A 24,658-nucleotide genomic window follows, 5' to 3' on the forward strand; every position below is an offset into this window, starting at 1 on the left:
AGTTGGATTAGAAAGTTTAGATCAAAGATACTGTTTATAATCAAAGTGAAAAATGTTACTTTACAATAACATCATAAAAACTTAATAACTGTTAGAAAGAGAATATAAACCTCGAGACCAGAGCAGGAACTACCAGAACCAGAACTCAGGGAGAAGCAGAGAAGGAACAAGCAGCTGGAGTCAGATTACAGTCAGCTCGGTCATGGGAAAGAGACAGTGCAAAGCAGCCGAGCTAAAACAGCTAATACATCTAAGGAAGACTAGAATTTAAAGAGTAGGCAGAGTCAGCTCAGAGATAGCCAGCAGAGCCAGCTCTCACAGCTCGGTACATGGGAAAGATAGGACACAGCAACCGAGCTCATCAGTGAATACATCTAAAGAAGACCAGATTTTTAAAAGATTGATTGGCAAGGTGGGCCTGAAGGTCCCTTCAACCAACCAGAAGGATCCAGTAGCAAGATCTTTTTCCTCTCTGTAAAGAAAGTATTTGCAGCTTTTAAAAGAAAAAATATAATAATAAAATAACTTCATTTAACCTGAAATAGTGGTTATTCCAAAGTCTACTTTACTTACTTAGCAATGCGGGACCCAGGATCGATGCTACTAAGTGGTAAGTAGATGAAATCTTCGGTGAAGGTATGGGTTATACCGGGGGATAACTTGAAAACATAGATTGACCTGAATAGCACCCACTGAAGCTTGCATCGGAGTCGGGGAGTGAGAATCCCTGATCACCATTTAGAATGTCGGCCCTTTTTGGTATAGGGGGACTTCTAAGAATAGTGGTGAGTTTTCAAAAACACTGGGTACCTGCCTACTTGCAAAACAAGCTCCTTGGCTTTGGGTTACTAGAGGGTGTGTGAAGGGGAGAATCCGCCTTATAAGCAGAAACAGAAACTCCAACTGTGCAGATTGCTCAGTTATTCAGTTCGAGGTCTCTTAATGTCAGACACCCAACTGACAAAGCAGAGTGGAAAATGTCAACTGAAGCAGAACTGGGGCCATTTTGTTTGTTTGCTCCTTCCCCATGAGGAATTAAATTGAATTTTTACATAGACTCGACAGCACGGTGACTGACTATTCGGTCCACCTCGTCCATGCTGGTGTTTATGTTGCACATGAGCCTCTTCATCTAATCCCATCAGAATACATTTTTATTCCTTTCTCCCACAATTTGTTTATCTAGCTTCTCCGCGAATGCAGCTACGCTGTTCATTGCAATCAAAGCCTGTGGCAGAGAGTTCCACTTTCTAAAGGTCCTCTGGGTGAAGAAAGTTCTCTTGAAACGCCTCAATAATTGGGGTCTGGCTGTCGGATATACGGGGCCAGATTCTCCGATTCTGAGGCGAAGTGCCGAGGATCTGTGGAGTTTGGGAAAAATCAGTGCCGCCCCCCTCACCGATGCTGCGACCGTAAAACTCCCGGCTTCCACGAAACAAACGGCCTGTGGACGGCCGGGTCCAGGGCCGCGCACGTGCACGGCGATGATCAGCAGCTGTCGTGTCGTAAAACATGGAGGCGGCCATGTGCGGACCCGACCTGCCAGATAGTGCCACCCTGGCCACCCCCTGGCCACTCCCACCAGTCCCCCCAGCCCTCATGGAAGCCCCCCCCCACCCCCGGCCAGCAGACCACAGCCGCCACACTGGGTTCCCGCACAGCAGAGACCGCGAGTAAACTGCACCGTCGGGAACTCAGCACATCGGGGGTGGAGCTTTGAGGGAGGGCCTTCAAGTGACGTACTGAGTCCATCCCAATGGCACGCGGTGCGCGCCGCAATGACGCCGTTTCGGAGGGGGGGGATGAAGCATACAAAACCTGCGGCAAACAGGCGCCGACCACGATTTTGGCGTCAAAGGGGTTTCTCCGCCCGATCGCTGATTACGAAATCGATGTCGGGGATCAGGGGCGAAATTTTCCGGAAACGGCGCGATGTCCGCCGACTGGCGCCCAAAACGGCGCAAATCAGACGGGCATCACGCCGCCCCAAAGGTGCGGAATGCTCCGCATCGTTGGGGGCCGAGCCCCAACATTGAGGGGCTAGGTCGGCGCCGGACGAATTTCCGCCCCGCCAGCTGGCGGAAAAGGCATTTGGTGCCCCGCCAGCTGGCGCGGAAATGACATCTCCGGGCGGCGCATGCGCGGGAGCGTCAGCGGCCGCTGACGGCATCCCCGCGCATGCGCAGTGGAGGGGGTCTCTTCCGCTTCCGCCATGGTGGAGACCGTGGCGGAGGCGGAAGGGAAAGAGTGCCCCCACGGCACAGGCCCGCCCGCGGATCGGTGGGCCCTGATCGTGGGCCAGGCCACCGTGGGGGCACCCCCCGGGGTCAGATCGCCCCGCGCCCCCCCCAGGACCCTGGAGCCTGCCCGCGCCGCCTTGTCCCGCCGGTAAGAGAGGTGGTTTAATTTACGCCGGCGGGGCAGGCATTTTAGCGGCGGGACTTCGGCCCATCCGGGCAGGAGAATCGAGCGGGGGGGCCCGCCAACCGGCGGGGCGCGATTCCCGCCCCCGCCGAATATCCGGTGCCAGAGACTTCGGCAACCGGTGGGGGCGGGATTCACGTCAGCCCCCGGCGATTCTCCGACCCGGCGGGGGGTCGGGGAATCTCGCCCCAGAACCCGCCCATGATCTTTAGTTTTGAACAGGAACTATATAAAACATGCTGTGGGGGGTGGGGGGGGGGGGCTAATTTGGATGGCTCTCAAGAAGAGCGCCATTGGCCAAGTTTGGGAAAATGGCCTCCTTTTATGTGCTGCAAGATCCAAGAGTTTGAAAAGAGAGGTGGCAGCCAGAACCTCAATCAGGCTTTTCAAAAAATGGGACATTTAAGCTTTAAAAGGGCACAATCTATCCTCGTCAGCTGGAAATAAGCAAAACAAATTAATAATGCACGACGCCAATCTGTGAAGGGCAGTTAACAAAAGCCGACATTTACTCTGTTCCTCTGTGAAGGATTTCTCAGAGGGAACCATTGACTCTTGAATAATTCCCCAATTCCACCGACAGCGTCTGAAGACCAGGATTCTGCCAGGGATTGGACGGGAACCCAGCACAGTGCGGGAGTATCACCCAAGGGGCCTGCCCCGTGGAGCAGGGGTAACCCGAGGCCCACTGCCGCCGCCCAACAAACTGACCAAATCATCCCCCTCCGTAGTGGTACTCCGGAGCAGGAGGAGACCAAACAGCTCCCTGAGCGTGTTCCACCATCCAATTAGCTCACAGCTGATCAATACCTCAACACTCCTCAACACCCTTAACCAATCAAAATCACCCAATCTCAAGTTTTGAAAATATCATCTGTTCCGCAGCATCCACGTTCCCTTCGGGGGGGGAGACTCATCCAGACTTCCAGTATCCTTGGTGTGAGTTAAAGAGATCCCAGGGGCGTCATTCTCCGACCCCCCGCCGGGTCGGAGAATCGCCGGGGGCTGGCGTGAACCCCGCCCCCGCCGGTTGCCGAAGTCTCCAGCACCGGATATTCGGCGGGGGCGGGAATCGGGCCGCACCGGTTGGCGGGCCCCCCCGCTGGATTCTCCGGCCCGGATGGGCCGAAGTCCCGCCGATAAATTGCCTGTCCCGCCGGCGTGGATTAAACCACCTTTTGAACGGCGGGACAAGGCGGCGTGGGCGGGCTCCGTGGTCCTGGGGGGGCGCGGGCGATCTGGCCCCGGGGGGTGCCCCCATGGTGGCCTGGCCTGCGATCGGGGCCCACCGATCCGCGGGCGGGCCTGTGCCGTGAGGGCACTCTTTCCCTTCCGCCTCCGCCACGGTCTCCACCATGGCGGAGGCAGAAGAGACTCCCTCCACTATGCATGCGTGGGAAACTGTCAGCGGCCGCTGACGCTCCCGCGCATATGCCGCCCGGAGATGTCATTTCCGCGCCAGCTGGTGGGGCAACAAAGGCCGTTTCCGCCAGCAGTGGGGCGGAAATTCCTCCGCCGCTGGCCTAGCCCCTCAATGTTGGGGCTCGGCCCTCAAAGATGCGGAGCATTCCGCGCCTTTGGGGCGGCACGATGCCCGTCTGGTTGGTGCCGTTTTGGGCGCCAGTCAGCGGACATCGCACCGATTCCAGAGAATTTCACCCCGGATTTCACAGCCAAATGGAGCCAGTTCTCATTTGGTGATTAGGCCTGCTTGACCCAGAATCCTTCAATTCATTGATGAATGTGTGAAGAAGAAATTAACTCGCAGAGGAATGTTTCCCGGCGTTCCTACGCCGGGAGTCAGCTCGTCGCTCAATGTCCGTTGCGAAAGACAATCGCACAGGATGGTAGAATCCTCTCCCCAAAAGAGCTATTGAGGTTGGCATCAATTGAAATTTCATAGCCGAGAGTGTTAGATTTTTGTTCAGCAAGGACATCACGGGTGACAGAGCCAAGGTGCGGAGGTAGGGTTGAAGTGCAGAGTAACCATTATCTAACTGAAGGCTAACAAAGCCACGGGGAGCTTTAATTTCCTCTTCCTAGACCAAGTCTGGCTAAGTTCGACAACAGTTTCCAGGGCTCTCATGTAGTAACTTAGCCGACAGTACAACGTGGCTCTGCGCAATTTGAAGCAAGAGTACTTTGACATCAAGGTAGCCTTTGACAGAGTGTGGCATCGAGGAGAACTGGCAAAATTAACATCGAACGCTCGGAGCAGGAGTCGGCAGTTCAGCCCCTCGAGCGCGCTCCGCCAACACAATCATGGCCGATCTCCTCCCGGGCTCAACTCCACTTTCATGCCCGTTCTCCGTAACCCTTCACCCCGTTACTAATTAAAAATCTGCCTATCTCCTCCTTAAATTTACTCAATATCCCGGCATCCGCCACACTCTGGGGGAGTGAATTCCACAGATTGAGGAATCTGTGAGAAGTAATTTCTCCTCATCTGTTTTAAACCTGCTGACCCTTATCCCAAAACTATGATCTCTCGGTCTAGATTTCCCCACAAGAGGAAGCATCTGCTCTATGTCTACTTTGTCAATACCTTTTCTCATCTTATATCTCTCAATTAGCTCTCCTTTCATTGCCGTACACAACTTTGACTAACTTGAGAAAAGAATTGACCCACTGAGTGGAGACAGAGATGATGAAGTGGTGGTTGTGACCATAAAAAAATTCTCAGTTGCCAGGGCAGTACGGTGGCACAGTGGTTAGCACTGCAGCCTCATGGCGCCGAGGTCCCAGGTTCGATCCGGGCTCTGGGTCACTGTCCGTGTGGAGTTTGCACATTCTCCCCGTGTCTGCGTGGGTTTCGCCCCCACAACTCAAAGATGTGCAGGGTAGGTGGATTGGCCATGCTAAATTGCCCCTTAATTGGAAAAAATTAATTGGATTGGATTGGATTGGATTTGTTTATTGTCACGTGTACCGAGGTACAGTGAAAAGTATTTTTCTGCGAGCAGCTCAACAGATCATTAAGTACATGGGAAGAAAAGGGAAGAAAAGAAAATACATAATAGGGCAACACAACATATACAATGTAACTACATAAGCACTGGCATCGGGTGAAGCATACAGGGTGTAGTGTTAATGAGGTCAGTCCATAAGAGGGTCATTTAGGAGTCTGGTAACAGTGGGGAAGAAGCTGTTTTTGAGTCTGTTCGTGCGTGTTCTCAGACTTCTGTATCTCCTGCCCGATGGAAGAAGTTGGAAGAGTGAGTAAGCCGGGTGGGAGGGATCTTTGATTATGCTGCCCGCTTTCCCCAGGCAGCGAGCGGGAGGTGTAGATGGAGTCAATGGGTGGGAGGCAGGTTCGTGTGATGGACTGCGCGGTGTTCACGACTCTCTGAAGTTTCTTGCGGTCCTGGGCCGAGCAGTTGCCATACCAGGCTGTGATGGGTACTCTAAATTATTATTTTTTTTAAATTCTCAGTTGCCAAGAACAGTTACCTGCAAATGGTCCACTTAGGCTCCATTTTGGAGATGGTGGGATCTTCGGTGTAGTTGTATTTCACACTGGGGTTTACCAGCTGAGCTCGGTTGATATGGATAAGGATGGAAGCCGGGCCAATTCCCTTTGTCGATGCAGATGTCACACAGATGATCTCTCCTGAATCTCTCCTGAAAACAAGAACGGAGCATGAGGGAAGCAGGCAAGCAAGTCACAGGAATGCAACGCCTCATGTTACAGGTTAGCAATCCAGAAGCCCGGGTTAAATCTCCAGAGATACATGTTCAAAATCTGCCAGGGTACCTGGAGGAATTTAAATCCAATTAATTAATAAATCAGGGGTGAAATGCTAATCACGGTAATAATGGTCATGCGACAACCAAAAATCAATCCGATTTATCAAGGCCCCATGGGAGGTGGAAATCTGCTGTGCTTCCCTGGTCTGGCCTACACGTGACTCCAGACTCACAGTAATGTGGTTGGCATTTAACTGCCCCTCTGAAATGGAAAAGTAGCTGGTTCCCCACGACCTGCTCAAGGGCCATTAGGAATCGGCCATACATGTTGCCCATGATGTTCACATCCCAAAAATAAATAATTAAAAAAATATCGGGCAGCAGGGTGGCGCAGTGGTTAGCACTGCTGCCTCATGGCGCCGAGGTCCCAGGTTCGATCCGGGCTCTGGGTCACTGACCGTGTGGAGTTTGCACATTCTCCCCGTGTCTGTGTGGGTTTCGCCCCCACAACCCAAAGATGCGCAGGGTAGGTGGACTGGCCCTTTAATTGGAAAGAATGAATTGGGTACTCTAAATTTATTTTTAAAGATAAGAAAAATAAAATGCAGATTCAACAGAACTTCCAAGAGGAACTTAGATAAATCGATGAGAAGGAAAGATATGCGGGACTATTGAGAACCCATCACAAGACCTCCCTGAGAATTATGTTAATTGCACATTTTCCTTTTACCTTTTGAACTGGCAGACACCAGATTCTCCAACGTAAACCTCCACGGAACTTCCTGCATCGAGATGCACCCCCAGAATCGTCACTTGGCTGCCTCCGGACACAGGTCCCTGGGAAGGTATCACCTTGGTAAATCTTGGCGTCTTGGGGAGGGTGGGAGGGAAAGGAAAGATAAACGCTGATCTTAGTAACAAACTGGGGCATCGGCAGCAGGGAAACGCACACAGAGAAAAACAGAGCGAGAGACAGAGGCGGGGACAATTCCGCGGCCCCCCCCCCCCCCCACCCATTTTTTCCCGCGAGCGTGATAGCTAATTGGTGCGGAGAATCCAACGGGAGTTCTTAAATGGCTTTTATGCTGCTGGGATTTCCCGTTCTGATTGTCTCAGCCAATGACATAATGGGGTTCCTGCCATGGCAGGCCAGGAACTCCATTTCCATATATTAACATATTATTTGTGGGTTTCCCTGCTCTATTAATAATAATAATCGCTTATTGTCACAAGTAGGCTTCAATTAAGTTACTGTGAAAAGCCCCTGGTGGCCACATTCTGGCGCCTGTTCGGGGAGGCCGGTACGGGAATTGAACCCCCGCTGCTAGTTTGTTCTACATTGCAAGCCAGCTGTTTAGCCCACTGTGCTAAACCAGCCCCTCACGTCCCCCCACATGAGGATTCCATTACCATGTCACATTGACAAGGTGTACAACAGGTCCTGACAAACAGGAACCTGGCGCAGATACCGCGGGGTTGCGCAGGAAAGCACAGACCCCCCCCCCTCCCGAGGGGAAAAGCGAAAGAGGGTCATGACTGGGCAGTAACCTGGTCCTGAGCCCTGTGCCGGGAGCAGTGCGGGGGAGGTGGGGCGTTCGTTGCAGGGGTCCATTGAGGGGGGCAGCTTGGTGGGCTTTTGCGGGGAAACTCCCCTCCGCCAAGGCCGCACTTACCTCACTTCCTGCATTGAGGATCTTGCAGGAAATCAAAGACTCACTCTTGTTACACGTGTGACTCTTACCACAAAGGTGAAGGGCTCGGACGAGATCGCACGATACTCATCATCGCAGGTCACAACGCAGACCTCCACAAAACCTTTCTTTGCTGTCTGCAGGTCGGCCTTCTCCATATCGCACACAATCCTGCAGATCACAGTTGAGGAGCCTCAATTATTCCTACCCAACACAGCAGCGCATCCAAAGAAATCTATCCGTTGCTTCCAACCAAATCACACTCAAAGATCTTCTTGTTTTAAATGCATTTCCTTCTCGCCATTTCAGGATCCCCAATGTTGTACACATATACCATTTCCCCTTCTCTGAAAATGGAGCCTGGAAATGTTGAGCTCCATAAGTTGAGGGATGGAATGCTGGGAAATGGGAGCATTCCCGTTTCAGCCAGTCAGTTTTTGGCATCAATACTTCTAAATCAGCTACAGCACGGGGTTAGATACAAAGCAAAACTCCCTCGACACTGTCCCCATCAAACACTCCCAGGACAGGTACAGCACGGGGTTAGATACAGAGTAAAGCTCCCTCTACACTGTCCCCAACAAACACTCCCAGGACAGGTACAGCACGGGGTTAGATACAGAGTAAAGCTCCCTCTGCACTGTCCCCATCAAACACTCCCAGGACAGGTACAGCATGGGGTTAGATACAGAGTAAAGCTCCCTCTACACTGTCCCCATCAAACACTCCCAGGACAGGTACAGCACGGGGTTAGATACAGAGTAAAACTCCCTCTACACTGTCCCCATCAAACACTCCCAGGACAGGTACAGCACGGGGTTAGATACAGAGTAAAGCTCCCTCTGCACTGTCCGCATCAATCACTCCCAGGACAGGTACAACACGGGGTTAGATACAGAATAAAGCTCCCTCTATACTGTCTGCATCAAACAGTCCCAGGACAGGTACCACACGGGGTTACATACAGAGTAAAGTTCCCTCTGCACTGTCCGCATCAATCACTCCCAGGACAGGTACAACACGGGGTTAGATACAGAATAAAGCTCCCTCTACACTGTCCCCATCAAACACTCCCAGGACAGGTACAACACGGGGTTAGATACAGAGCAAAGCTCCCTCTACACTGTCCCCATCAAACACTCCCAGGACAGGTACAGCACGGGGTTAGATACAGAGTAAAGCTCCCTCTACACTGTCCCCATCAAACACTCCCAGGACAGGTACAGCACGGGGTTAGATACAGAGTAAAGCTCCCTCTACACTGTCCCCATCAAACACTCCCAGGACAGGTACAGCACGGGGTTAGATAGAGGGTAAAGTGCCGCACACACACAATGAATCCGAATCTCAGAGACATGCTACTTGTATTATTGATTGGATATTTTCCAATTTTCCACAAAGAGCATCTCCTAGTAAGATTGATTTTCTGGTAAGTTTATCAAATCAAGCTGAATTAGGTGTATCTTTGCACAGGTCTATATTTGGGGGGAACTGGGTTGACAGTCTAAAATCACTTTACGTAGGACGCATTTATCATCAGCTGAGTGAATTACATCAATGTGTGCTGTATTTAAATGGAGCTTCTGGGGTCTGATTTTCACTGGCATTCCATTTGTTGTTGGCCCCGAGACAAATTTCAGGAGAAGATGTGGGGTAGGATTTCGCATTGCGGCTAGCATTTTGATTTGATATGACACTAACTCTTATCTCCAGTGCCAGGAAATCATGAATAGATTATGTTGGCACTGGTGAGGACAGGCTGTGCATTTCCCACCCTCCTCATGTCACACCTCCAAGCCAGGACAAGCCAAGACCTCAGCCAACGAGCCATTCCATCTATTCCTCAATTAATCGCTTGCGATCCACGCACCTCAGAGTCCCCTCCTCCCTGCCTCAGCTCATGCCACTCTTCAAACGTGATCCATTCCCTCTCCTCTGTATTTCCCCCCTTTGATGTTTGCTCATCGCGCCGCCACTAAATCTCTCTATGTGTCAAATGGCTTGGATTGGGAAAAGTCAGAGAAAGAAAAAACTATCACCAGCCACAGGCAAAGTTGCTTCTTAATGCTCCAATGCACTGTGCCCTTACTGAGCGTTTGCTTTATTCAGCATGGTAGCATAGTGGTTCGTTTCACAGCGCCATGGTCCCAGGTTCGATTCCCAGCTGGGTCACTGTCTGTGCGGAGTCTGCACGTTCTCCCCGTGTCTGCGTGGGTTTCCTCCGGGTGCTCCGGTTTCATCCCACAGTCCAAAGATGTGCAGGTTGGGTCGATTGGCCATGCTAAAATGCCCTTAGGTTAGATGGGGTCACAGGGTTACAGGGATGGGGTGGAGGTGTGGGCTTTAAGTGGGGTGCTCTTTCCAAGAGCCGGTGCAGACTCGATGGGCCGAATGGCCTCCTTCTGCACTGTAAATTCTATGATTCTATGATTCCGCGAGTCCTTGGGAATTTAAGACTTGCGCTGACTATTCTGAAATACTCCAGGGTGGTGCTGATGGTGAATTGTCCTGCTGGATGGATTGATAGGGCCTGAAGGAATTGACCTATCGCTGGGCAGTGGAGCTGCCATAGGAGTTTCTTCACACTCAGCTCCACCTAATCCTAGAAATCTAATAACTCTAATAATCTTAATTGTCACAAGTAGGCTCACATCCCGGTTTAGCTCAGTGGCTAGACAGCTGGTTTGTAATGCAAAACAAGACCAGTTCAATTCCCGTACTGGCTGAGAATTCTGAATTCTCCCTCTGTGTACCTGGACAGGCGCCGGAATGTGGGGACTAGGGGCTTTTCACAGTAACTTCATTGCAGTGTTAATGTAAGCCTGCTTGTGACAATAAAAGAGTATTATTATTTACACTGCAGTGAAGTAAGTTACTGTGAAAATCCCGTAGTCGCCACATTCCGGCGCCTGTTCGGGTACACAGCGGGAGAATTCAGACTGTCTAATTCAACTAATAGCGTGTCTTTCGGGACTCGTGGGGGGAAACCAGAGCACCCGGAGGAAACCCACGCAGCCAGTGCACCAACAGGTTTTTTGTTTTAATTCTTTGATCAGAGAATCATAGAATTTACAGTGCAGAAGGAGGCCATTCAACCCATCGAGTCTGCACCGTCCCTTGGAAAGAGTACCCTGCTTAAACCCATGCCGCCACCCTATCCCCGTAACCCAGTAACCTGATCTAACCTTTTTGGATACTAAGGGGCAATTTATCATGGCCATTCCACCTAACCTGGGCATCTTTGGACTGTGGGAGGAAACCGGAGCACCCGGAGGAAACCCACGCAGACACGGGGAGAACGTGCAGACTCCGCACAGACAGTGACCCAAGGCCCAAATTGAACCTGGGACCCTGGAGCTGTGAGGCAGCAGTGCTAACCACTGTGCCACCCTGCCACCCTTGATGGGGTGACGGCATCGCTGGCAAAGCCACTTGTTGCCTAATTCCTAATTGCCCTCGAACCGAGCGGCTTGCTAGATCATCTCAGAGAGCAGTTAAGAGTCGACCACGGGTCTAGAGTCACATGTAGATCAGACCAGTTAAGGATGGCAGGCATTAGTGAGCCAGGTGGGTTTTTATGATGATAGCTGCCATGGTCAGTATTACTGAGACTAGCTTTCAATTTCAGATTTTAATAATTAATTACATTTAAATTCCACCCGCTGCATGTTGCCAGGGGTATCTAGCCTGGGGTCTCTGGATTACTGGGCACGCGATATTACCATTACAGCACGGAGGGCGGCACAGTAGCATAGTAGCTAGCACTGTGGCTTCACAGCGCCAGGGCCCCAGGTTCGATCCCCCGCTGGGTCGCTGTCTGTGCGCAGTCTGCACGTTCTCCCCGTGTCTGCGTGAGTTTCCTCCGGGTGCTCCGGATTCCTCCCGGAGTCCAAAGACGTGTAGGTTAGGTGGATTGGCCGCGCAAAATTGCCCTTAGTGTGCAAAAAGGTTAGGAGGGGTTATTGGGTTGTAGGGATAGGGTGGAAGTGAGGGCTTAAGTGGGTCGGTGCAGACTCGATGGGCCGAATGGCCTCCTTCTGCACTGTATGCTCTATCACTACCTCTCCTGAACAGGGATCCAGCCTGCACAATCAGGGGAATGGTTAGCTGGTAAACTGTTAATTTACAACAGTATGTCTGTGGGTTCCAAAGCCTTATGCCTGCATCTCCTTAAAAATCAGCAAAGTAAATTGGGTCCCTATTGGGAACCACCGTGAATTCCAACATCGAGTCAACAGGAAAGAAAGAAATGAGCACAACCCGTTAAAGTCTAGCAGCCAAGTCTCCAAGTCTGGGTCTCATTCAATCGGATTGAGGTGAAGGTTCGGTGGCTTGGAGGGATCGAGTGCAACATGGTCCTACACACTTACTGCTCAGCGCTGATGTACTCCTCTGGAATGGGAATGCACCGCACCCGTCCGACGTGCACCCCATTGCGGATTTCGGAGAACGTCAAGCCCAGATTTACTCCTGTAATCGTCAACCGGGTTCCTCCTTCCTTGGGCCCAGTCGCTGGTTCCAACTGTGGATAGAAGGTTACAGAGTTGAGAAACTGAGCTCAAAACCCAGGTGAGCATGTGACTGAGCGCATTTGCAGCGTTCTCGATCCTCTCCGTCGTCCCCATGGCCGCACCTCCAAGACACATCAGTAAATAAAGGATTTTCCCCCTTTTTGTGGATCATGGAACCCGGGAGGAATCGGGAATGCCGGTATTTCGGCTCCTACGCGTGTGGGAATGCCACACCCAGAAGACGGTAAACAAGACCCAGGACGATAATAAGGACAGAAGGCCACACAAATAAAATACAGGGTTAAAATGTCCCACCAAATAACGGAATACACGGACCATTCTCCCCAGAATCTCTGAGGAATCTAGTGGAAGGTTTTGAAGGGCAGGGGAGATCGGCCAATGGTTTACAGCTCATCAGAGATACAAAATGAAACAATGATATGGGTTTCCCCGTCACGCTGTGTCGACCCACTGCCAGGGCTGAAAGCAGCGCCTGAGCCCATGAGGACTGATGATGGGATTCCATCCCTCAAGACCTGGCAGTGCAAAGTTCCAGCAGGATAATAGCCGTCATTCCCACCTCCTTTCATTAACACTTTGCTTCGTCCACCATGTGGACCATTTTGAACAATAAATCAACGCAAATTTCCACCGCATGCAATGACGCAAATAAACCGGAGATCATTGAAAAGTGATTGTGGGATTTCTTTGGCACCATTTCTGTTGGAGAAGCTAAAGGACAATGACCCGAAATCAGACAGCTTCACGGAACAGGAAAGAGTCGGAAACATTTGCACCAGCGAGAATGTCACCTGACAGTAATTCTGCCAGCAACAATGGAGAAGGACAATTACGCTTGGAAATTCAGGGCTACCAGTCTCGAAAACAGCCCAGTCGAAGGCAGCAATTAGGATTCAGATTAATTTATTTCAATGACTGCATCCTCACTGGGCTCCAGACTTCACTCCCTGAATATTCCCTTTGGATGTCACCCCCACCTTGCAAACCTGTGCTCATCCAGAACTCTGTTGTCCATCTCTTAACTCACACCCCATTCTGTTTACCTATCACCCATGCTTGCTGATCCACGCCAGTTCCGGGTTAAAAAAACACCCCTGATTTTTAAAATGATCATCCTCTTGTTCAAACGCCTCCATGGCTTCACCCCTCCCCAGTTTATGTAACCTCCTCCAGCCCTCCAACCCTCTGCAACTCGTCCAATTCCTCCTTCTTCCCACTCCATCATTGGCGGCCATGCTTTCAGTTGCCAAGGCCCTAAACTCGAATTCCCCCCTTAAACTCTTTGCATCTCACACTCACTCGCCTCCCCAAGGACACGCCTTAAAATCTACCTCCTTCTTCAAGCTTTTGAGTCACCTGCCCCATATCATTGTATCTTCGGTTACACAGGTAAATACGTCAGTGATGTAGGAAAAAGGGACTCGGGATAACCCTGGGAATTACAGGCCAGTTAGTCTTACTTCGGTGGTAGGCAAAGTAATGGAAAGGGTACTGAAGGATAGGATTTCTGAGCATCTGGAAAGACACTGCTTGATTAGGGATAGTCAGCACGGATTTGTGAGGGGTAGGTCTTGCCTTACAAATCTTATTGAATTCTTTGAGGAGGTAACCAAGCATGTGGATGAAGGTAAAGCAGTGGATGTAGTGTACATGGATTTTAGTAAGGCATTTGATAAAGTTCCCCATGGTAGGCTTATGCAGAAAGTAAGGAGGCATGGGATAGTGGGAAATTTGGCCAGTTGGATAACGAACTGGCCAACCGATAGAAGTCAGAGAGTGGTGGTGGATGGCAAATATTCAGCCTGGATCCCAGTTACCAGTGGCGTACCGCAGGGATCAGTTCTGGGTCCTCTGCTGTTTGTGATTTTCATTAATGACTTGGATGAGGGAGTTGAAGGGTGGGTCAGTAAATTTGCAGACGATACGAAGATTGGTGGAGTTGTGGATAGTAAGGAGGGCTGTTGTCGGCTGCAAAGAGACATAGATAGGATGCAGAGCTGGGCTGAGAAGTGGCAGATGGAGTTTAACCCTGAAAAGTGTGAGGTTGTCCATTTTGGAAGGATAAATATGAATGCGGAATACAGGGTTAACGGTAGAGTTCTTGGCAATGTGGAGGAGCAGAGAGATCTTGGGGTCTATGTTCATACATCTTTGAAAGTTGCCACTCAAGTGGATAGAGCTGTGAAGAAGGCCTCTGGTGTGCTCGCGTTCATTAACAGAGGGATTGAATTTAAGAGCCGTGAGGTGATGATGCAGCTGTACAAAACTTTGGTAAGGCCACATTTGGAGTACTGTGTACAGTTCTGGTCGCCTCATTTTAGGAAGGATGTGGAAGCTTTGGAAAAGGTGCAAAGAAGATTTACCAGGATGTTGCCTGGAATGGAGAGTAGGTCTTACGAGGAAAGGTTGAGGGTGCTAGGTCTTTTCTCATTAGAACGGAGAAGGATGAGGGGCGACTTGATAGAGGTTTATAAGATGATCAGGGGAATAGATAGAGTAGACAGTCAGAGACTTTTTCCCCGGGTGGAACAAACCATTACAAGGGGACATAAATTTAAGGTGAAAGGTGGAAGATATAGGAGGGATATCAGAGGTAGGTTCTTTACCCAGAGAGTAGTGGGGGCATGGAATGCACTGCCTGTGGAAGTAGTTGAGTCGGAAACATTAGGGACCTTCAAGCAGCTATTGGATAGGTACATGGATTACAGTAAAATGATAGTGTAGATTTATTTGTTCTCAAGGGCAGCACGGTAGCATTGTGGATAGCACAATTGCTTCACAGCTCCAGGGTCCCAGGTTCGATTCCGGCTTGGGTCACTGTCTGTGCGGAGTCTGCACGTCCTCCCCGTGTCTGCGTGGGTTTCCTCCGGGTGCTCCGGTTTTCTCCCACAGTCCAAAGATGTGCGGGTTAGGTGAATTGGCCAATGATAAATTGCCCTTAATGTCCAAATTGCCCTTGGTGTTGGGTGGAAGTGTTGAGTTTGGGTAGGGTGCTCTTTCCAAGAGCCGGTGCAGACTCAAAGGGCCGAATGGCCTCCTTCTGCACTGTAAATTCTATGATAATCTATGATTAAGCTAGGACAAAGGTTCGGCACAACATCGTGGGCCGAAGGGCCTGTTCTGTGCTGTATTTTTCTATGTTTTTTTTTCTAAGATTGGAGAAGCTGGGACTGTTCTCCCTGGCGAGGAGAGAAGGTGGAGAGGAGATTTGATCGAGGTGTTCAAAGTCATGAGGGATCTGGGCAGAACAGATAGCGAGAGAGACTGCTCCCATTGACGGGAGGATTGAGAACAAGAGGACACAGTTTTAAGGTAATTATCAAAAGAAGCAATGGTGACGTGAAGAGAAACTTTTTCAGGTAGCGAATGGTCAGGATCTGGAATGCGCTGCCTAAGAGTGTGGTGGAGGCAGATTCAATCGAGACTTTCAAGAGGGAACTAGGTCGTTATCTGCAAAAGAAAAAGGTACAGAGAGGAGGCGGGGTGGTGACACGGGATGAATTGCTCCTTCAGAGGGCTAGCCCAGAACAACAGAGTGAATGGCCTCCTTCTGAGCCGAAACCATTTTATGACTCTACGTGGCTTGAATCAAACATTAGAACATAGAACGCACAGTGCAGAAGGAGGCCGTTCGGCCCATCGAGTCTGCACCGACCCACTTAAGCCCTCACTTCCACCTTATCCTCATAACCCCTCCCAAACGTTTCGGTCACGAAGGGCAATTTATCACGGCCAATCCACCTAACCTGCACGTCTTTGTTTTATAATGGTCCTGCGAAGCACCTTGCAATGTCCCGCCAATGATGACATCCCCCCGCCCAACGTATTCCCCGGCGACGGATTGGCGGGTAAACAAAACCCCGCAAATATCGGCAGGACCGAAGGTCCTGAAGACCCCACCCTCTGGCCAATAGTGGCCAACCACTGCCACTGGCACGAAGGTAAACACAGGTCAATGTTATTGATTTGATCCCGCCGAGCCAGATCCCATTGCCCAGGATTCTCCATAAGAATGAATCCCAAAGGGTGTTTAAAATCGTGAATAGATGTAATAATATACAGCCAGGAACATAGGAACAGAAGTGGGCCACTTAACCCTGACGCAGATCACGACTGATTTGTGACCACATTCCATAAAACTGCCTTTGCCACACGTCCCTTAATCTCTTTGGTTAACAAAGATGATCTCAGATTTAAAATGAACAATTGGCCCTGGCATCAACTGTCACTTGAGATCTCCAAACATCTATGGGGAGGCCTTCCTAATTCCACTTGTGAAAGTTGTACTTCAAACGTTTACACTGTGGTCTGAGTCCTACACTCCTAAAACCAGGAGAAATAGTTTCTCTCCGTCTACGCTACCAGCTCCCCTTAATATCTTGTAAGTTACAATCAAATTGCTTCTTAATCTTTTAAATTCTATGGGATACAGCCCGAGTTTATTGTCTCCACCTAATTTTACCCCTGTTCTGATAAGTCTGCACTGAAATGAAAATCGCTTATTGTCACAAGTCGGCTTCAAATGAAGTTACTGGGGAAAAGCCCCTAGTCGCCACATTCCGGCGCCTGTGCGGGGAGGCTATTACGGGAATTGAACCGTGCTGCTGGCCTGCTTGGTCTGCTTTAAAAGCCAGCGATTTAGCCCAGTGTGCTAAACCAGCCCAACTGCACTCCCACCCCAGGCCAAAACATCCTTCCTAAGCGCGGTGCCCAGAGCCTCTGACAGCGTTCGAGGTGTGATCGAACTGGGGGTTTGTCTGGTTCGGGTGTGACTCTGTCTTCTTACGTTGTAGTCCTCCAGATATACAGGCCAGCATTCTAGAGGCAAGGTTTAGCACAGTGGGCTAAACAGCTGGCTTGTATTGCAGAACAAGGCCAGCAGCGCGGGTTCAATTCCCGTACCAGCCTCCCCGAACAGGTGCCGGAATGTGGCGACTAGGGGCTTTTCACAGTAACTTCATTTGAAGGCTACTTGTGACAATAAGCGATTTTCATTTCATTCACCTTTCTTTTTAAAAAAAATAATTTTAGAGTACCCAATTCATTTTTCCCAATTAAGGGGCAATTTAGCGTGGCCAATCCACCTACCCTGCACATCTTTGGGTTGTGGGGGGCGAAACCCACGCAAACACGGGGAGAATGTGCAAACTCCACACGGACAGTGACCCAGAGCCGGGATCGAACCTGGGACCTCAGCGGCATGAGGCAGCAGGGCTAACCCACTGTGCCACCGTGCTGTCCCCCCCCATTGGCCTTTCTTGATTATTTTCTGCACCGGCCATGGCATTTTAATGATGCGCGTACCGAGACCACCAACACCCCCACCGCAGCGTGCGTGTCCCCCGCCCCCGCTCCCACCCACCGGCCAAGTCTCCTTCGATCTCTTCTTGCTTTCCATCATTCGGAAAGCACCCTGTTCCATTCTTTTTAAGTCCAAAAATGGGCGACTTGTATTCGCTGACATTGAAATCCAATTTGCATGACATAGTCCAAAATAAAACAACATTCTGATACTTGAGCGCTGCAGAAACAAGTTCACACAGCACAAGCCGTGCATCAGGAGCCGTCGGATTTGCAGATCACTGGAAGTCTGATGAAACGGAGAGAGAATTCATTGAAGGCAGCTTCAATTACAGCAGAGTCAGGCTGACTGGAAAACACGCATTCCTGATGGAGTTTCAAAGACTCTCTCAGACAAGCAAGGTGCCTCATTCACTCTCAGCGTCAAGCTGCCAGGCTGGCTTGGGACTAACCGCAGATCCTGAAAGTTATTCTTATTTTTCGACAAAAGGATCGTCGGCAGCAAGACGGATGTTTCTCCGGAAGCTACGCGGAACTGGAGCCAGGGTGGGGGATCTGGCAGGACTGAGCAATTCAGTGAGTTACCTCGCGACACAGATTCAAAGCAAACCCTGACTGGCAACATCAAAGTTTCTTCCCGGATTAGAGGATCACACGATAAAACAAGATGGGGAAAAGTCATGCAGATTCCTCTCAGTTTATCCATTCAGACAAAGTCCCACAATCGCTTGTCCCCTTCCTCTCACACAACCTGATTTTGGACTCTTCCTTAAATTAATATAGGTTCTTTTTCTAAACAAATTATTTGGCTGTATATAGCTTCACACACGAGTTCATGTGTGAAGAGGCATGATTACAAAGCACAAATCGGGCATCGAGATGGCAACCTCACTCAGGGAGGTGTCTACAAAGACAACGGATAGAACGGGAGCTTTCTCCGCTTGTCATATGATGCGTTGAGCCTCCTATAATTGTTGAGCACTCAGGGGCGAGATTCTCCGACCCCTCGCCGGGGCCTGGCGTGAATCCCGCCCCCGCCGGTTGCCGAATTCTCCACCACCGGATATTCGGCGGAGGCGGGAATCGCGCCGCGCCGGTTGGCGGCCACCCCCCCCCGCGATTCTCCCGCCCGGATGGGCCAAAGTCCCGCCGCTAAAATGCCTGTCCCGCCGGCGTAAATTAAACCACCTACCTTACCGGCAGGACAAGGCGGCGCGGGCGGGCTCCGGGGTCCTGGGGGGGGGGCGCGCGGGGCGATCTGGCCCCGTGGGGTGCCCCCACGGTGGCCTGGCCCACGATCGGGGCCCACCGATCCGCGGGCGGGCCTGTGCCGTGGGGGCACTCTTTCCCTTCTGCCTTTGCCACGGTCTCCACCATGGCGGAGGCGGAAGAGACTCTCTGCACAGCGCATGCACGGGGATGCCGTGAGTGGCCGCTAACACTCCCGCGCATGCGCCGCCCGGAGATGTCATTTCCGCGCCAGCTGGCGGGGCACCAAAGGCCTTTTCCGCCAGCTGGCGGGGCGGAAATTCGTCCGGCGCCGACCTAGCCCCTTAAGGTTGGGGCTCGGCCCCCAAAGATGCGGAGCATTCCGCACCTTTGGGGCGGCGCGATGCCCGACTGATTTGCGCTGTTTTGGGCGCCAGTCGGCGGACATCGCGCCGTTTCCGGAGAATTTCGCCCCAGATCTGGGACTCGTAAGGGCACATTCCCAGGCACGACTAGAAATCCTGGGGAGAGGATCTAACCTGACCAGAGCCAGTAACGCATGAGAGGGACTTGCCATCACACGGCCTTGTTGAGACCCTACAATACATTAACTGTATTTAAAAAGTCAGGAAAGACCAGTGCAGCATGACCAAGGCTTCCGGCATGACATGTGACCTCTTGAATTGTCCAACCTGAAGTGCTTTAAGCACTTGGCCTTCCTTTCAACATATTGGGGTGGATTCCAGTCCAGATTGAGCTTGGCAGCAGAGCTGACAGTTCAGTGAGCTGCTGAGACCATGCTGCAATGTCGGGGTGCCACCTTTCTCGAAGAGGCATCAGTTTTCTGGTGCCTTGGCCTTAAAACTCTCACGATCCCTCCCTCCACATCTCTTTCCTCTCCTTCGAGCAAAACTCTTTGACGAACCTCCCTCAATCGCCTGCTCTGACCTCTCCCTTTGTGACTCAGTGTCACTTACTCACGGTGTCCTGGGCAGCATTCCGCGCCGGGCCGTTCAAAACCGCTCATTCATCTCATTTCCTGCTTGTGGGGTCTTGCTGTGCGCCAACTGGTCGCTTCAATTTGCCGACGCAGTAGTGACCGTGCCGCAAAGTAACTCATTCTGTGAATCACTCTGGGACACCGGTTGAGAATAGCAAGATGCCGCACAACACTCATGTTCTTTAAAACTAAGCCAGGCAACTAAGGCACATGCAAGACCACACTTTCAGGGACTCTGCTTAACATGCATTAGGGGAGCCCATTCACTCTGTTAACATTTTTCAACTGCCAGGGCACAGGAGACGCAGATAATAATAATGAGCTTTTTATTGTCACAAGTAGACTTACATTACCACTGCAATGAAGTTACTGTGAAAAGCCCCATGATCATAGAATCATAGAACTTACAGTACAGAAGGAGGCCATTCGGCCCATCGAGTCTGCACCGGCTCTTGGAAAGAGCACCCTACCCGAGCCCACACGTCCACCCTATCCCCGGAACCCAGCAACCCCACCCAACACTAAGGGCACTTTTGGGCACTAAGGGGCAATTTGCCGAGTCTGTTCCGAGGGAACCTCGCAAACAAGTGACCTCTGCCACCTCGAAGGTCAGGAGCACCTTCAGCACAGGGAAACATCATCACCAGAAAATATATCGTCGTTTCTTCATTGTCACTGGGTCAAAACCCTGGAGCTGCCTCCCTAACTGCACGGTGGGTGTACCTACATCACGTGGACGACAGCGGATCAAGAAGGCCGCTCATCACCACCTTCTCGAGGGCAATTAGGGATGGGCCTGGCCAGCGACGCTCATTTTTCTTGGGCCTTGCTGGCTGGTCCAGCATTTATTGCGCATCTCGGACGGCATTCAAGTGGCAACCACATTGCGTGGACCTGGAGTCACATGTTGACCTGACCAGGTAAGGACGACAGATTTCCTTCCCTGCAGGACATTAGCGAACCAGATGGGTTTTTACGACAATCGGCAATGGTTTCAGGGCCACCTTCAGACTTTGAATTCCAGATTTTTATTGAATTCATTTTTACTGAATGCAAATTTCGCCATCTGCCTCGCCGTGATTCGAACCAGGGGCATGGCTCTAGCTCGCGGGGTTACTAGTCCAGCGACAATGCCTCTACGCCACCGTCTCCCCTACCTCATGTGAAGCATTAAAAAAAAGTTTCTATCCCGCAGATTAGAGCCAGTTAATAATTTTAAACATGCTTTTTGAAAAAGAAAATTGACAATCGAGCTGGAAAAATCCTAGATCATAGAGAGAAGGAGGTAAAAGTGACAGAAAGAGAGAGATGAAGATGGAAAGAGAAGGAGAGTTAGAAGCTGTGGCAAGACCGGATTGGGGGGGACCAGGGAGAGAATTGGCTAATCAGGTGACGAGCTTCATCTTGTAATCAGCCTGTAATTCACAGAGAGGTCCTCGATGGGCTCGCGCGGAGAGGGAAGCATTGATCCAATTTACGAACATCTGCTGCATCCGCCAGGGATTGACAAACAATTTGGACGTGGCAAAGTCCAAAGCCAGGGCTGGATTCCCGGGATGGATTGGCGTTCTTCCCTGTCACCAATCCAGGGTTGTTCACCCTGTCAAGCGAGATGGCTTCGGTCTATTTGAAGTGTCATGGTTACTGAGATGCATGGAAACGTGATTCATTAAAGAGAATTATTCATAATGGAAAGACAGGTGTAGCTTGACAAAACAAATATTATGACTGATGAGCAAAGCTGTAACGGCCTCGTAATAACAATAATAGTATAATTATAGGTAATTTTACATCCCTTTGAACGCCAAGTATTTATTCGACATACAGCTGTATCCTGCGAGTCAGGCATTATGCTGGCTCTCGTAACTCTAACTAAGAGGAGATTGGAGCCAATATACTGAACCACTAATTCCACAAGACAAGGTCCGTTTGCAATATAAGTGGGATATATGGGATGCATTTAAGTCCCACTTAACTGTACATCTGCTGAAGAATAGATTGGTAACTCCAACAGTTGAGCACTGAAATTGTTTGCAACAAGGTGCAGACGAGGCTGGAAGAGTGATATGGCAATGCTGGGCATGGGTTAGAACGCCCTGTTTCAAATATCCCACCACAAGCACCATAGCGGATGAACAGAAATCGGGCACGCCCTCACAAGAGGGACGAAAGGCAGAATAAACGAGAGTAGGGGCGCGAGTTGGAGAGAGGGCAGCAGAGAAAGAGAACGAGAGAGCAAGAACGAGAAAGAGCTCCAGAGGGAGAGAGAGAGAGAGAGAGCAAGAGCGAGAGAGAGAAGAAGCGAGAGAGAGAGCGAGAGAGAGAGAGAGAAAGAGAGATTGTGAGAGAGAGAGAGAGGTTGAGGGAGAAAGATAAATTACTGTTTGCAAGCAAGCAAACTCTTGCCTCCTCCCAACCATGCTCACTTCTGCAACACTGGCCAAACATTCCCCCATTGTCTTGGCAGCGACGTGATGTGAGGTTTGTGGATAAAGTGAGAGAAAAAATTGCCCCTTAATTGGGGGGGGGAGAAATATTTTAAAAATAAATGTTTCGTTTTAGCTTTTTGAGGGAAAAAATGCCATTCTGAGGCACTTTGGAAATGCTTTTAGCACCAGATTTCTGAAACTTGTTTCGGAGGGTCATTGAAAGCAAGAGGCTTCATCTATCCAAAGCCAAAATCCAGGTCGACAACACTGAGGGAGTGCCGCATGTGGTGTTATGTAGTTTGGAATAACACAGGCTGCCACTTGGTGCAGTTTTAAGTAAAAGATGCTACAGACTTTGAAGTGAGTTAAATGCGTTTTATTGAACTATTAGCACAGTTCTCAATGAGTTTGACTCTCTGCTAATCTAAATGTAGTAACTCAGTCTAACTGAACCAGCCTTGCTCTGAGCCACGTGCTGGGATGTGATGCTGAGGATACACCCTGTCTCACTCTGTAGATGTTGGTCTGTGGAAAGAGGCCGGGTGTGAGTGCCTCATCCCTTCTATAGTGAGATACCACCCCCGAGTGTCCTGACTGCTCATTGGTCGTGTCCTATTCTAAGTGTTCATTAGCTGCATGTTTGCATATCATGACACCGCACTGTCAGATGTTCCACCTTTCGGGTGGAATGTTAAAGCGAGGATGATGGTCTGCTCTCTCTCAGGTGAACAGGGCGAGTTCTCCAAAGTGCCCCCTGTCGTGTTGGGTGTTCCGATACACAAACGAACCAACACGGTTGTAGATGGTACAACTCTGTTTTATTATTCTGTACAATAATAACTATTAACTTCTGGCTGTGGTTTGTACTTCACCAGCTAACCTGTGGACCCAGCCCTAGCACTATCTTAGTGAGGCACTCAGCACATGGTGTATGTCTGAGTGGTGCGCTGTGAGCTCTGTGCTCTGAGCTATCTCCTGGTAGAATGAGCGGGAACTGTGGTGTTCCCTGTCTATAGTGCGTGTGGTCTCACTGGTGATTGGCTGTGATGTTGTGTGTGTGTTGGTTGGTCCATCTACCTGTCCATCAGTGTGTGTGTGTGTGTGATTGCACCATGATATATTAATGTGGTCATGACACCCCGGACAATATTTGTCCCTCGCCCAACAAGAGAAAACCGGGTTACCTGTTAACCGTCACATCGATGAACGTGAGAGCTTACTTTGCACAACTTGGCTGCCACCTTTCCGACATTACAACAGTGGCAACACTTGAAAAGCATACCCATCAACTGGGAAACACTTTGGGATCGCCTGATATAGTAAACACTGACACCCAGGGAAAGGAGGAAGAGGTTTAGCCCCTTTGGCCTATTCCACCGTTCAACAGGATCGAGACTGACCTGTGACCTAACGACACATTACCCACCTTTGTGCCTTATCCCTCAAATCCTTTGCTTAAAAATGATCTTTGAATCATAGATTTAGAATTAACAATTGATCAAGCACCGACTACTTTTAGTGGAAGAGAGTTCCAAACTTCTCATTCCCGTTGTGTGGAGCTGTGCTTCCTGATTTGATTCCCGAAAGACATGTCTTTAATTTTTAGGCTCTTTCCCCTGGACTCCCCTACCGGCAGAAATAGTTTCTCGCCGACTAGCCTATCGGTCCCCCTCAATATCTTGACAACCGTGCTCAAATAATCCCTCAGCCTTCTAAATTCCCGGGAATGCAATCTTATGTTTGCCTGATCGTTCCTCGTAAATTAACCCTTGAAGCCCAGGTACCTCCTCTTCTCGGATAGTTTTTATACGAATGAAAGCTCATCCAATCTTTGACTTTGCACTCGAATGCCAGTGAGGAGACAACACTAAGACATGAACGGGAACACAAGGAATTCTGTTAGCAGCATGGAGAATAAATGCTGCTTGCGTGTAGCGAGTCAACAAATTCAGAGCCAGGGTACTGAATAGTGCAGAGCGTTAAGTTGACAGTGGCGAAAAGGAACAGAGAAAGGCCATTCGGCCCATCGAGTCCAAGCCGGCTCTCTGGAGAGCAATCCAGTTCGTCATATTCTCCCACTCTATCCCCACAGCCCTGTCGGTTTATGTCCCTCAAGTGCCCCTTTTTGAAATCCGTGTCTCCACTTCCACCATCCCCACACACAGCACGCGTTCCGAGTCATTAATAACTGCTGGGTTAAAATGTTCCTCCTCAGTTCCCTCATCCATCTCTTGCCCAAAACCGTAAATCTCTGTTCCCCTCATCCTTGTATCATAGAATTTACAGTGCAGAAGGAGGCCATTCAGCCCATCGAGTCTGCACTGGCTCTTGGAAAGAGCACCCCACCCAAGGTCAACACCTCCCCTGGGCAGCACGGTAGCATTG

At 50.3% G+C, this 24,658-nt stretch overlaps 1 protein-coding gene across 2 annotated transcripts in view; it reads right to left on the reverse strand.

The window, feature by feature from the left end:
- LOC140388602 (plexin-A1-like) overlaps positions 1-24,658 on the reverse strand; it is a 626,216-nt gene that overhangs the window by 119,309 nt on the left and 482,249 nt on the right. For both annotated transcript variants that reach the window (XM_072473037.1, XM_072473038.1), the window contains exons 13-16: positions 12,173-12,324; positions 7,853-7,973; positions 6,842-6,981; positions 5,875-6,045 (exon numbers count right to left, since the gene is read on the reverse strand). In XM_072473037.1, the coding sequence (XP_072329138.1) occupies positions 5,875-6,045; positions 6,842-6,981; positions 7,853-7,973; positions 12,173-12,324 (584 nt within the window). The remainder of the gene's footprint in view (positions 1-5,874; positions 6,046-6,841; positions 6,982-7,852; positions 7,974-12,172; positions 12,325-24,658) is intronic.

Source organism: Scyliorhinus torazame, chromosome 13 (genome assembly GCF_047496885.1).
Source record: "Scyliorhinus torazame isolate Kashiwa2021f chromosome 13, sScyTor2.1, whole genome shotgun sequence".
NCBI lineage: Eukaryota > Metazoa > Chordata > Chondrichthyes > Carcharhiniformes > Scyliorhinidae > Scyliorhinus > Scyliorhinus torazame.